At 28.8% G+C, this 14,848-nt stretch overlaps 1 protein-coding gene across 8 annotated transcripts in view; it reads right to left on the bottom strand.

Moving 5' to 3' along the window:
* The window catches only part of LOC107445477 (uncharacterized), a 156,435-nt gene that overhangs the window by 12,403 nt on the left and 129,184 nt on the right, over window positions 1-14,848 (bottom strand). For all 8 annotated transcript variants that reach the window (XM_071183067.2, XM_071183068.2, XM_071183069.2 and 5 more), the window contains 2 exons: window positions 6,111-6,243; window positions 3,060-3,272 (listed from right to left, as the gene is read on the bottom strand). In XM_071183067.2, coding sequence (XP_071039168.2) covers window positions 3,060-3,272; window positions 6,111-6,243 — 346 coding nt within the window. The remainder of the gene's footprint in view (window positions 1-3,059; window positions 3,273-6,110; window positions 6,244-14,848) is intronic.

The following is a 14,848-nucleotide window of genomic DNA, read 5'->3' as shown; positions in this document are numbered from 1 at the left end:
AAAACAATATGTCTAGAAAATTTTACATCCATTTTTAAATAAGATTTTAGGCATCAACTGATGAAGTTAAAATGCTTTTATGAAATGCGATATTTTTTCATTCGATGTAGAAAACGTTGACTGTAACAAATGCATGCAAAACAGGCACCAAGAGTTAATGATCAAGACAAATTATCAACAAAACACATGCTTCGAGAGTAACGATGCGCTATTTCTTCAGAAGCTTGAGAAGGAAATCTCACAAGTTATGTTGCAAATTTTTAAAGGAACATTGACAGAAAAGTTTAATCTCCCAAATATCCAATAGCCTGCGCTTTTCTCAATATTGAAGAATTTATTTCAAAAAGAACAATTGTATAATCAAATTTTGGCTCTGAAGCTGAGACAACTAACATTAATAATGAAAGTATCTTGAAAACCGATTTTGAGATAAGTCCTCTTGAGGCATTGTTTGTTGCAAAAACGATTGGTTTCATAAGTAACTACTAGATATAAGTCAATGAGAGATGGGTTTTACTCAAACTTCGAAACTCCTTTTTCTCATTTATTATCCAGTGAGGAATTCTGGAAATGGAACTGGAAAATCAAAAGAAATTTCGAAGATACATTTACATTAGCCAAAAATTTGGAAAAAAGAGGAAGGTTAAATCAAAAGAAAAAGAAATAAATTACTCATGACGAAGAGAAAAAAAATACTTAAAAAGATTTTAAAAAAAGCTTGAAAAATATAAGGAAAAGATTAAACAAAAAAATGATCGAATTATAATAATAATAAAAACATCATCAGATTACACAATGATAAACATTCATAATTTAGAACGGACTATTAAACTGTGAGAAAAAAATGAAAAACATTTTTTTAAAATTATGTATTTATAAATTATGTAATTTGTGTGGCCTATGGATTCCTAACGATCATCAAACATTATCAAAATTAAGTGTTCATTCTCTGGAAAATTTAGTGTTTATTCACTGGTAAGAACTGTTCCTTCACTTGGTCATCTTACTACTTATTATTTAAACCACCAAAAGCTTAAAACAATATTATGTAAGTTATCTAACTTTTTTTACATAATTTGCATTTAATAACAAATATGTCGAAACCATCATTTAGCTAAAATTACAAATTTTGAAATTTTTATGAATTTTTTTTAAAGGCAAGCTAAGCTTAAGTGTTCCTTCATTGTTTAGTTTACCCTATAAGATGTTGAGAAATTTGCGATGTTGTGAGAGATGTTTAAAAATGTTGACTACGTATTTTTATTAATATTTATAAAATATATATTCAAGAAATTTATAAATATATTATTCCAAATCTATGCATACGTATGTATATTATTGAAATTGTATCAGTTATTGAAAAACAAAATAAAAAAAATAAAAAATAATCACATTAAATAAGCACAATCTGGTGTATTCTATCAGAAGCACGCTTTTTTAAAACTAGACATTTGTTGAATAAAGTGTTTTTTATTCAAAATTCTTTACTAAATTGCAAATAAATTATTAAATGACTAAAAAAGAAACATCGTATTTTATAGTGTGAAAGAAATAAAAATAAAAAGATTAGCAAACGATTATTAGCGAAAAAAATATGAATGAAATTTTACGCTACGCGCGCGAAGTCAAGTTCCTCCCAAGTTTATCACATTTTATTATTAATCGCCCCAATTAGTTATTTCTTTATTGTCGCCAAATTATTTTTTTAAAAATAATTAATTTTAATTTTTCTCAGCTTCTAATAAATAAAAACAGTTGAAACTTTAGATTTTTCAATTGAAAAATATGTAGATTAATATGGTATAAAAAAATTCATACCTTATAATTCAATATTTTTTCATCCTCACTTTAATTAAATAATAAAAAATAATAAATAAATATTAAAAATTATTTTTTGCATGAAATTATCTTTGGGTAAATGAGTTTTATGAGTGGGTGCAATTTTTTTTGAATTGCTTCATTAGTTTTGAAAATATGACTGAAAACGCAAAAAGCGAAATTAACATTAAGGGGTACGAACTTTGAATTGCTCTCCTGACCAAACTATGAGGACCACATTTCCCAGATTGCGGCTACCCCCTATATTTTGAAGACAAGAAATCCAAATATGTAAAAAAAAATGCATGTTTATTCAGAGAAAGTACGTTTTTGTGTCTGATTTCGTAACTTAATTAATAGTTAGCACTAATTAATTAGCATATTTGAGGTCACCCCCAGGAACCATTAAGATTGACACTTAGTTCGTGAAAATCCGATCATTAGAACAAAAGTTATTCAGGGTGATTCGTTTTTTTTTTTTGCGGACTGTACATTTATATTTTCACTATGCATGTTTAAAAGTCTTGTCAAAAATTGTTACTTTAAATACAGTCTGTATTAATTATATAGCTTATTAATCATTAAAGTATTCTCCTCTAACCATTAAGGTAACATGCAAAAATTTGATTGTTAGATCAAAAGTTCTTGTGTACATTATACATGTTTTAATGTTTCAGAATTTTTTCCATGTTAACTAATATGTTACTGTGAATGACCAAAATTGATGGTTGTTGACTTCCACCTGTGAATGTTGACTATCACAGTCGCTTTGGTAAATGTCCGAAATATATGTAAGTGCCACTGGCTGATTTGCCCTACATCAATGTTTAAGGTCAAGTGCCACTGCCCAGTATGCATTTAACCAGGACTCAGAACACTGCACTGATGTTTTTCCTAATCTATCCTCAGCAGAATATCGAATAAATATAATATTAATGAATAAATTAATATCAAATTAGATATAACAAATATTTCAGACATTCACCAAAGCGACTATGTGATTGTTGACATTCACTGGTGAAAGTCGACATTCTCTTGATTTTGATCAGTTACGGTAACACATTCAATAAACAAGTTTTAAATTTGCTTCAGATTTTTTTAAGAAAAAATACGCTTTCTGCTTTCGCTACATATATGTGTATATATTAAGACACATTGTATATGTGGGGTTCAAATAGAAATAAATAAAAAAAGAATTAGGATGAAGTAAATTGATAATTAAGTCTCAATATTATACATACTCGTTCATTGTCTATCTTTGGCTTTGGAGGTAAATCTGGATTAGAATGCCTATTATCGCCTGAGCAATACTTCCCAGCATCTGACTGCCAATGCCTTAGCCTTGGAATGGCATTGGAAGATTGTACGTTGTGTGACTCGTGTAGTTCTGGCACTGGTGGTAGAGTTGCTTGAAGTCTTGAGGAATCTTCTTTAAAGCAGAGGTCTTCAGTAAGCTGTAAATATTAAGAAAATTTAGAGATGAATATGATATCTTAAAACATATAAATTGCTAACACAGTATTTTATTTGGAAGAGTCATAGTACAGTTTATCCATTGAAAGAGCCATCTGCTTCTATGGAAACAAGAAATAGAGCATTACCCTTTCTCTCACCAAAACCTGTCTTAAATAAAGACCCAACACCCCTTCTTGAAATAGTTCAACCTTGTAACCATAGTCACCGCAACTGTTCCAGACGAATGGCTAGGGGAGTTCTTTATATAGACAAACTATACTTTCTGTAGCAAAGAATTGTGATAAGCCCAGAGAAAGCTCATTGTAGATTTATTGCCCTAAGCGTAAGTAAATTCAGTCTGAACTCTTGGCACATTTTCTACTTAGCCTAAAATATATCAGACAAATTAGCAAATTATTGTGACGCATTGCAAAATACCAGCAACATTTGCTAACTGTCAGATTTTTAATTAGTGTATATAAGTTATAAAATGTAAAATAATTTTTTTTTTCTGAAACTGTGTTAGAAAAGTAGAGTTTTTCACTACACATTTTTTAGCGCATTTGCAAAGAGCCAGATTTTTCAATTAGCCTACAACATATACATAATCATATTTAAAATTCTCAAGCTATTACATTTTTACGTTAAGAAAATTTCACAATTTGAACAGAAATAACATGTTGGTCATCTTCATTCTATATGAAAATTATTACTATTACTTAACAACATAAATGAGAACTTTTAAATTGATAAAAAAAAAAAAAAGAATTCAAAATTTATCAAGAAATTAATTTTGTCAAAGAAAATAAGCTACAGTTTAATTTTTTAAACTAAATGTACTATTTTGCTGAAAAAAATTGTCTAGAATTTAAAACAGACAAAATAGTTTTAAAAAATTACATAACTTTAAAAAAAATAACCATAATTTAGCTAGATTTTATGACCTACATAAACTTATCAACGAATAATTTCATTCAATTATTGCAGTTTTTTGCGAATGCAAACAGATCATTAAAAAATTAGATTTTTTCTAAATAAAGGTCATTACGAGCAAACTTCAAAATTACTATAATCAGAGCTTACAAAGAATAATCTTCGAATGAAACTTGAAAAAAATTATATTTCTTGATTATCAATAAGCATAAGGGCAGTCTGAAACAGCTATACTGTGCCAAACACGAACAATGAGCAGGGCTGATTGTGCTCCAGAAAAAATCCGGATTTTTCGCTAACAGTGATCCGGAGATCGAAGGTCCAGACGTTTAAAAAAATCATTGATCACAGAAGTTTCCGGATATCAAATTTTCAAACGTGGAACTTAAAAGCACTATTTTATTAGGAGAGCCAGCTACTTTATAAGCTTATATTCATTTTTTTTATCAATAAATCGTTATTATAATCATAAACTCAAGAAAGAAAGACATATTTGTAAATTTTAATTACTTCTCCAGGTCATCATAGGTATGTGTAAATGGTACAGGTGTATGTAAAATTTTAAATATATTTTAAGTAAACTAAGAAATATCGAGAAAAAGGAAAAAAACCTTGTTTAAATTTTTTTCAATTTAAACTGTTTTTTTTTTTTTAACTCAAGAAATTTTCCGGAATTTTGACTTAAATTCACAATCACCCCTGAATGAGTAAATAGATTTTAAAAATAAGAGTGTAGTTAACAATATGACAATACTAATAAAGAGAGAGAAAAAACATGACTGGGATGCTTCTAACATGGATACTTGTTTATGTATTTACTCATAGTACTTATTACCAATCAAGAGCTTGTTAGCCATTTGTTTTTGAACGTTAAAGCTCTTAAGCAAATTTTAGCATGATCCTGATAGCTTTTCTCTCTAAAACCTTATTTCCACTAGCAAGTTAAAGAAAACTTAAGGTACATTTAAGCTTAGCCTGCAAATAGAAATAAGATATTAGGGAGAAAAGATAGCAGGTTCATGCCAGAAGTTGCTGATATGACCCTTAATTGGGATCAAGTATTATGGATCGATAAAAAGTAATACTTTTTTTGCGTGCAAAAATAACTTTTCAATCAGGAAAATGCATAAGCACACAATATTCTAAAACGACTGTCCTAATATTGGGATCCCCTCTGCAGAGGATCAAAATTGTGATGGCATGTCTTCGGATCATCCTCAGGGATGTTTCCCAGACCGTCGCCAATAGCTCATTGTGCAGCTCTACTGCGACGTAAATGAACTACAACAATAACCTAATATTGGGTTAGCAACTAAATTCCCACCGTTCGCCGTTCGTTTGCTTATTTTTTTTTTTTTAATTTTAACATTTCACATGTCATTAAATGATTATGTCATAGTGTTTCCGATAATCATTCAAAAGATGTTTTGAGTTAATCTATGTTAATTTTAAGATCATTAAAATGAAAAAAAAACGAGCATTTTTGACATCTTTTTTGTTTTTAATCAAGGTTAAGTTCGCCTAAGATGCTCGTGGCATTGATGAAAGAACAGCTCGTGATTGGTATGCCAAATTTAAAAATCGAAGTTTATTTTGGTCGGCCAGACGACTTCGATGAAGAGGAATTAAACGAAGTGTTGCACTAAAATTCAAGCTCAAACAAGGGACCTGGCAACAAAACAAAAAAAAAACGTTATGCTTCCAAACCATTAACTTCTAAAGATTTTTTTTATAAGATTCGACGGGAACTTAGTGGCCAACTAATTATATTGTCAAAAGTAAATTCAGAAAGGTACACATACATATTTAAACAAGGAAAACCCGACAAATCACCATACCACAGCAAGTAAACTATCGTAAAATAATTATTTCAACCTATTCAAGAATTAAATAGAAGAACATACCTCTCGCGCTAAAAGTAAATGCATTTCTTCTTCAGGTACACGTAGCAGTCGCCTTGCTTGTTCTAAACTAACTCCTTGTAACTTTTGTCCATTTACAATTAAAAGTTCATCACCTTTAAGTAGTTTACCGCTCCTGGAATAAACAATTAAAATTTAATACAGACAATAGAAAGTATGCATCAATGTAAAGTAAGTTTTATTTTCTAACTAATAAATATTTCAAATTAGCATCGAAGTTGAACCATTTATGAACTAAAGAGATTCTCTCGCCTCATCATCTTAAAATAAAGATTAATCTTTTTATTAATTATTATTATTTATTTATTTTTTTTTTGCATTATCCTAAATTCCCTACAAGAAGTGATTATTCTTAGATTTAAAAAAAAAATTCACATCTAGGGACAAATTAAGCAAATATTTTTTATTCTACCTTTAGAAAAATGTATCTACGTATCATTCAGCCCACCATTTTCGCCAACACTACGCCTAAATCATTTTGGTATCTTCAAATTTATTTTTACATAGCAGATAATCATAAAGAAATAGACAAAATACAAATATAACTTACTACCTGCAAAAAATGAGAAAGTATTTGAATTTGAACCACGTCCGAATTCGTTCTCAGATTTGGCGAAAATGGTCGGTGAGACGATAGGTAAGTGCCAACTGTGTATATATATATTTATAAATATATAACTATTTTACATTTTTTTAAATGTGAAATCGTTATATTTAGAATAATTGTTTTTTTAAATTTACGTCTAAACAATTGCATAATTGAACACATATTTAAGCAACTTTTTATAATTTCAAGCTCATTACAATATATTGTATTATTATTATACGTTTCAATCAATACGTGTGTTCTTAAAATTCGTTATCTTATTCTTCATAAAAAGATAGACATTCAAATGTTATATATATATATATATATATATATCACTGAAAATTCAAAATTAACGAATGTCAACATTCATGTAGTCACATTTGCTGAATATTTTAAATATTTCTTAATTATCCTAGATTCTCACAATGTTGAGATTTAACATTAACTGAAAATTAATGTTTTGGATATTATGGCTATGTAAAGGCCGACATTCACTAGATTTCAAACTCTAATTGTAAAATATGACGTAACAATACTACAGTTGTTAGTCATGAACAAATAACATTAATTTGACTAAGATCTTAATTGACATTTGTCAAAAATTATTCCCCGTAAATGGACACGGGTACAATACAATTCAATTCAAATTCTAGAGACGTTTAATCCAAAGAGATTTACGATTTGAATAACAGGTGTGTGGTGAATGTTTATGCAGTGATGTGGTTAAGCAATCTTGCGAAAATCAAGTGCCCTTGAAACTTCTTTATTATCTCACTCTATGTTGAAAGATGGGCATTTAAATGAGTAATATATAGACTCGCGGAAACCACAATTGAAGATTCACCTTTCAGAACTCGTATAAAAAAGTTTGCAGAACCCTATTTACGCACCTAACAAAAAACAAGTTTGAATGATGTATTGTAATGTATTTTTATGTAGCGTTTTGAAAGACATTAGCTTCTATTTTACTTTAATAAAAAACATATTCGTCACGCATAGTGAATGTGTCAATTGAACTTGGGACTTAGATTACACATAGAACCATTGTGTGTGAATCGCAATCTAATTTAAAAGAATCTGGCATCTGAAAGAGTCCAGTTAAACTAGTCATTTTGTTTTCTACAAACATTGGAAAAAACATAGTTCGTATTCTTGTCCAATTTTTACCAAGAAATGTATTATAATTATAAGTAGTTGTTCAGTTTCAACCACGTAGTTCATAAACGTTTCAGAAGCATAGCCCACCAAGGCTATAAAAAATTATTGATTAAAAAATTTGATTGGAATTGTTAGTTACATTTAAACGTGAAATTTTCAGTTTGTAGCCAGTGGTCTGTAGACTTTTATAACTTAGTAGCCACTTTTTACTTAAACTGAAGAATTTGTGACCAATATATATTAATTTAATCGCCGTTCTTTAGCTTCTTTTTTTTTTTTTGTTGATGCTTAGATTGATTTTTTAAAAAAAAAAAACTCTCATCTTATAATGATTAATCGACGACTATAAAAAAATTAATTCAACATAAATATATGACAAAATTTAGTTAAACATACTGACTTTAAACAACTTTAATTAAAACTATTTAAGGAGGCAAAGTACGTTTAATGCAAATGCGAATTGTTAAAGTTGGATGATTCCTAAGGAAATAAAACTTCAAATGGAGACATGCGACATTTTAATGAAAATTCTGATTTCCAGAGTCTTTCTGCACTGATGTTTTCTACACTTTTAACATCAAACAATTAAAAAAAAAAGAAAAAATACGATGGGGAAAAATGGCCAATTACTTATCTAATTTAAGTCGTCACTTTTTTTGTTCGCTCGCCTCGTGGCGAGTGGTTATTTTCAAGTCTAACTACATTCAACTATTAGTTTTAGTCATTACATCATCAGTTAATGATTCAGAGTTTGGAATCAAACATACTGAGTTTTGAAAACAAAATAATTGCGCCCCCCCTCCAACATACTGTTATAAAATAGGGCTTTCACCAAAAGTTTTAATAAAAAAAGTAAAACTACATAAAAAAATATTCAATCTTAGAGGGCTCTTATCTGAAAGAATATAAGGCAGGTACAATCATGCATACATCATTAGCACACAATACATAGTCATCACAGAATATTTATTGTCATTATACAGTACTAAGTACCTTAAAATCATTCAAAATAGAGGCGAATAGTTACGTAATAGTAAAGAAATAATTTTTTTTAATCTAAATCAAGGTCGATTAGAAAAAGTCTTTGAACCAATCTGGTCATTTTGAGAGACAATAAGAAAATTGTAAGTGTAAGAAAAGTAAAAAATTGTAAGAATTAGTAATATTGTAAGTGTGCGTAGAAACTCGCCATTTCTAAAACAATCAACTATAACTTCGACTTACAATTGATTTCATGTTCTGCACATTAAAATGTAATTCCACTAAACACGAAAAATTCACGAAAATATTTTAGTGGTTCAAGTCGTAAATAATGAGCCAGCGCACGACATATTTTTTAATCGTAGCTTTTTAAAGTCTTAAAGATAATAACGTTTATATACATTTATTTTTTGTAGATACATTTCAGTAATTGCAAGTCTAACGAATAGATAGTAATCAAACTCCTAATGTCTAGTCTAAGAAAGTTTGAAAAATAATGATTGAAAAACATGTTTCAAAAAAAGAAACTCTTACTTAAGGCTTTGAATTAATTGCATGTGCTTCCCTAATTCTGTGGAGCACGAAAATTCCATGAAAATATTTCACCGCTCAAAGTCGCAATTATAAAGGCGCGCAACTTATTTTTTAATCGTAGCTTTTTAAAGTTATCTCAAAGATACCAATTTTTATAGACATTTTTTTTTAAATTTCTTTATACGATCTAATGACAGAAATTCCATAACAAAAACACAGTAATCAAACTCTTGAAGTCTAATCTAAAAAAGTTTAGAAAACATATTTTGTAAAGAATTAACTCAGACTTATGTTTTGAATTTATTGCATATGGATATGCTGTACATCGGTACAAGCAGCATACGCAATATATATATATTATATATATAATTTATAAATAAGTTTCAGTGCTTGAAATTCACTATGCAGAAATGCACACTGCGTGAAATAAAAAGCGGACCATCCTGAATAACTTTTGATCTAATGATCGGATCTTTACGTTTTAAGATTCAATCTAAATAGTTCAAAGGGGTGACTTCAAATGTGCTAATTAATTAGTGCAAACGATATTTTAAGTAATGAAATCAGACACAAAAACTTACTTTTCCGAATAAACTTACTTTTTTTCCGACGGATTCGTATTTCTGACCCCCAAAATATAGGGAGCAGCCATAATCTGAGAAATATTTTCGTCAGGAGAACGGTCTTAAATTTGGATCTGTTAAAGTGAATTTTATTTTTTGCGTATTTCGCCCTAGCTCCAGAGCGTTTAAAGCGAACCGAAAAAATTTTCTGCACACTATTATAAAATTCGTTTATCCAAAGATAATTTCATGCGAAAAATAACTTCAAGTAAATATCTATTATTTTATTTAATAAAAATCAAATTTTGAATTGTAATAGTTAAATATACAAGTCAGAAATCCGAATCCGTCGAAGAAAAGGTATGTTTATTCAGAGAAAGTATGTTTTTGTGTCTGATAAGAATAAGTCACAGTACTTTTGAAAAACAAGGGGCTTTTCGGTGATGTATATGGAGGCCTTTAATATATCAATAATAATGTACGTTTCGCATGCTACATCTGACAAACATAAAACTATTCTCTCATTTTTAATCTTCGTGCGAAACGTAGTTTTAATTACTTTTATTTTATGTTATTTCTTCCTTTTATAGTTTCATGTTTAATTTTTTACGTCAAAATGTGGTCGAAATTTAGATTTTAAGCAGTGATATATTTTGTTTCCAAACCTTTAAGAAACTATTATAACTTGAATTTAAATCGAGCACATAATTTCACGTGAAATTTGAGAACTCTAACTAGTTGGGAAATAATCACACGATAAATTCCAATTGGAGATAAATTATAGCTGTTGCGATTAAGAAACAATCAAATCTTCTATTGCTATCCTGAGAAAAGCTCCAGAGCTCTAGTTAGTCGGAAATATATTGAAAATTTAATTGCAAGATTACATTCTCACAGACAAAAGCGAATCGATAAAAACGTAGTAAAAATATATAAATAATTCATGATTGTATGTAAATATAAGTAATGTATGTAAAACGATTTCGAAAAGAAAGAAGTGAAAGCTTTTAATGAAAAAGCAAAACGCTTCTTGCTTAGCCTCATTAATGCTAAAACGCTAGCTTGCCGCGAGTATATCTTTGGTTATAACATACAATTATGTAGTTAAGTTTGAGCGATTTAAGTGAAATCCGATTAGTGAACTGGTTATTTATACTGGTATTTTAAGAATATAATCGAGGCGATTATTATAAAAATAAAGTTTTCTGTAACAAGGTAATTGGTACATAAATAAAATGTTTCCAATATATGTAGCTAACAGTTTTTGCGAAAGATATAAGCAGGAAAAAGTTGTATTGTCACTAGAGAGCATTACGAACGTTAAAGATTAAACAGATCGTTTTATTGCGGTCCGATAATCTATTGAATATTCAATAACATACTTATTTAAACAGTTGCGTTTTTAGTAATACTGACAATTCCTGATTTTTATGTTATACAGGTTTTAACAAATTATTGATAAGTATGCCACAAATAAACACTAACAATTTTAATAACTTTTAAAGCGATAATTACTGTCATAAATATAGAAAAAAGGATATTACTTTACAAAATCGTAGAACATAAGGCGAAACTTACCGACTATTTATTGTTGTAGCCCAAAAATGTTTTATTATTGAAAAAAGAATATTTAAAAGCGTTAATAGAATGTATCTTTTTGGACAAAAAATTCTAGAAAAATTTTATTTTTAAAAAATTTGGTACTTTTAGGTTGGCCTGATGTAAGCGAAAAGCTGCCAAAAATGTAGACTTCTACCAACTTTTTTTATTTTTTTAAACACTAAACAAAATAGACGTTCAAAGAATTAAATAAAATAAGAACTTTTTTAAAAAAATAGTTCAATTTCTTTGCGTTCAGCAAAACGATAAGTATCAAAATGTTTCTAATTTTCTAAATCTTCCAATTCGAAGAATATCTCAATGCATAGAATTTTTTTTTCATTCAATTTTATAAGAAATAAAAAAAAAATTCTCTGTAAATTATATATATATATTACTTCAAATGTTATATAAAAACAATTGAATGTACCATTTAAATGTGCCTTTATTTAGTCTAAAACAATATTTTTGACGAAATGATTACATTATTTGTGCTTTGTATTTTAATCAGACTTAATAATTTTTAATAAATTTTCTTACGTTTACTTTATACATTATGTTTAAGTTTGGCGCAATACAGTTTCTTCCGTATTCACTGACAATAAACCTATCAGAGTATAATCTAATCGTACAAGAGAATTCAAATAACTATTACTAATTCATATTTATAAATTTTATAACGTTTAAAAAAGTGAAGTTTTAAAAAGCCTCTCCCTTGTTACTATTGATGGAAAAAAACTGGCAGTTACTTTGTATTGTACAATGAACAAGATCACATAACATTTGCAAAAATCTATTAGTACCCCAGTGATGGGAGGGTATTATGAATCTTAATTTTGATTAAATCGTTCTTGCCTGACGATTTTAAACCGAAACGACATACCGCCCCCAATTCTTTTCGCGGAACAATGTACCAGCATACTTAATAGGAAAATAATTAAAATTCCTAAGATTTTGCTCAGTTGAAAAATTAATGTTAATTAAATACTAAGCAAATTTCTCGTCGTTGAAAAGTTACCTTGAAAATAAATTCAATATGCAATAAACTTTTAAGTATGTAAGTTAATTTAAAAGTTCTAAATTATAAGTTTCTTAAGTGAAATTATGAGTTTCAATTGTATACACATTAAATTAATAACTTAGTATTACTAATTGTCTGCTTCGATTTCAAGTTTAATTATTTTCAACAGATATCAGCGACATTGTTAAAGTTCTCTGTGTATTGAATTTTAGTAAATTTAAAATCTAAGGAAGGTCCTACGAACCATCTTTGGCCCTATACTCGATAAAGACAACTGGAGGAAAAGATATAATTTTGAAATATATAGGATCTTTGATGGCGATGATATCATTAAATCTATTAAATTAAGTAGAATGAGATGGGCCGGGCATGTAGTGAGAATGAGCCCAGAACGAACAGCATTGAAAGTCTCTAATGCAACCCCCTCCAATAAAAGGCCAAGAGGAAGGCCCAAAAAGAGATGGAAGGACTGTGTAGATGAGGATTTTGCCATCCTAAAAGTAAAGAACTGGAAAACAATTGCTGGGAGAAGGGCAGAATGGGAAAAGCTTCTGAGGAAGGCCCAGGCCCACAAAGGGCTGTCGTGCCAATGCTGATGATGATGAAATTTAAAATCTGTCCAGCAGTCATTAAATCACACAAAACACCATCAGTAAGAGTTTGGGTCGATTTAACATCACAGTGGGCAGCAAAAAAATTAAAATTATTTCCATCTCTGCCGTGAGATAAGATAGAAAATTCATCCCAATCCTCCATTATGTGCTGTACTACTTCCTCACGCACCTCTCGCGCCATAACTTGAGTATCGTATAATATGTATGCTATTGCTCGAAAAAAGCAAACTCCCTCATCAACCAATAACTGATATTGACACCGTAGCACAGTTTATGTTTAAAATTTCTACAGCCAGATTAGAAAAGATCAAAAATGAATCTCAATAATTACATCGCAACTAAGTCATTGTTTACATAAAAATACAAAATGATCTAAAGAAATACCTAACGTACAACCATCTATTTAACACTATTTAAATTATTACTTAAAACAATCTAACACAATGAATTTAAACAAATACTTAACGTATAACTAGTTATTCAACACTGAATTATTACTTAAGACAACCTAACAAAAAGGTTATAGATGACTATAGTGTTGCCAATTTAGATTGAGATATACCTGCATTTTAAGTGCCATATAAGAGAAACAAATATATAGATTAAAATTCTTAGCATAAATTAATTTGAATTAAATAGTAAGAGATTGTTCACAAATAATGCCACGCTTCGAGGGGGGGGGGTGAAGTTGTGACAAGGGAAAGGAGGAGGAGTAAGAAGTGTGACAACACATATTTTTGTTATAATTAAAACATTTAAATGCACCAAATTAAATATTTTTTATATTATATTTATTTTTTTTACCTTTTCTATCAACAGTTTCTCTTAAAAAGATAAGAAATACACAAATAATAATTTTTATTATTGTTGTGCTTACAAAAGTCATTAAACAAATAACTAAAAATAAAATTTGATAAAAGATCTATAACGTAGCTCTTAATCTCTGAACTGCAAATATATGTTTATATAATATAGCGCGTGACAAGTGACACGGGTGTAGTGTGACATTTGGCGACAAAGGGAGAGGAAGGGTCAAAAATAAAGAAAAAGAGAGTGATACCATTTGTGGGCAGCATCCTAAACAAGTTTCTCGACATTAAGAAATTACCTTGAAATTTAATTTAATATGCAACGCACATTCACTTCTATTTCATTACATTTATAAACCATTTCAATAAGGCATATTGCTTATGTTTTTAAAAAAATAACTGCAACAACAACTCCCTCCATATTGCTTTTAAACGCCAATATGACACAAAAGAAACGGAAGTATGAAATTACTGTAATAATTACTCCTTTATTTTAAACGGGCGTGTAAAATAAGTTTAAATAATGAACCATACTTTAAGAAATATGTGCTTCGATAAAGATGAATATAAATTTAAATAATTTAAAAGCAAGGCACGTTTAATTCATATCCTTATCTTGCCATTTCACCCACGCACCTATGCTAGAAAATCTATTTAATTATTCAAAGAATTTTTATGCATTACTCTTATATTTTTTATTTACCGCTATAGATTAATAAAATTTCTGTGCGTGAATTATTTAAAATAAAAAAATTTCAAAAATTTTGACAAAAAAATTTAAACAAAAAAAATTATTTTCTTTTATTAAATTGTTCTAGAAACTTTAAAAATATTAAATCAAATTTAGGAGCA

The sequence above is a fragment of the Parasteatoda tepidariorum genome, chromosome 7 (genome assembly GCF_982258835.1).
Source record: "Parasteatoda tepidariorum strain Cologne lab strain chromosome 7, Ptep-v5.0, whole genome shotgun sequence".
Taxonomy (NCBI): domain Eukaryota; kingdom Metazoa; phylum Arthropoda; class Arachnida; order Araneae; family Theridiidae; genus Parasteatoda; species Parasteatoda tepidariorum.
This window is presented reverse-complemented; position numbering and strand designations above follow the sequence as displayed.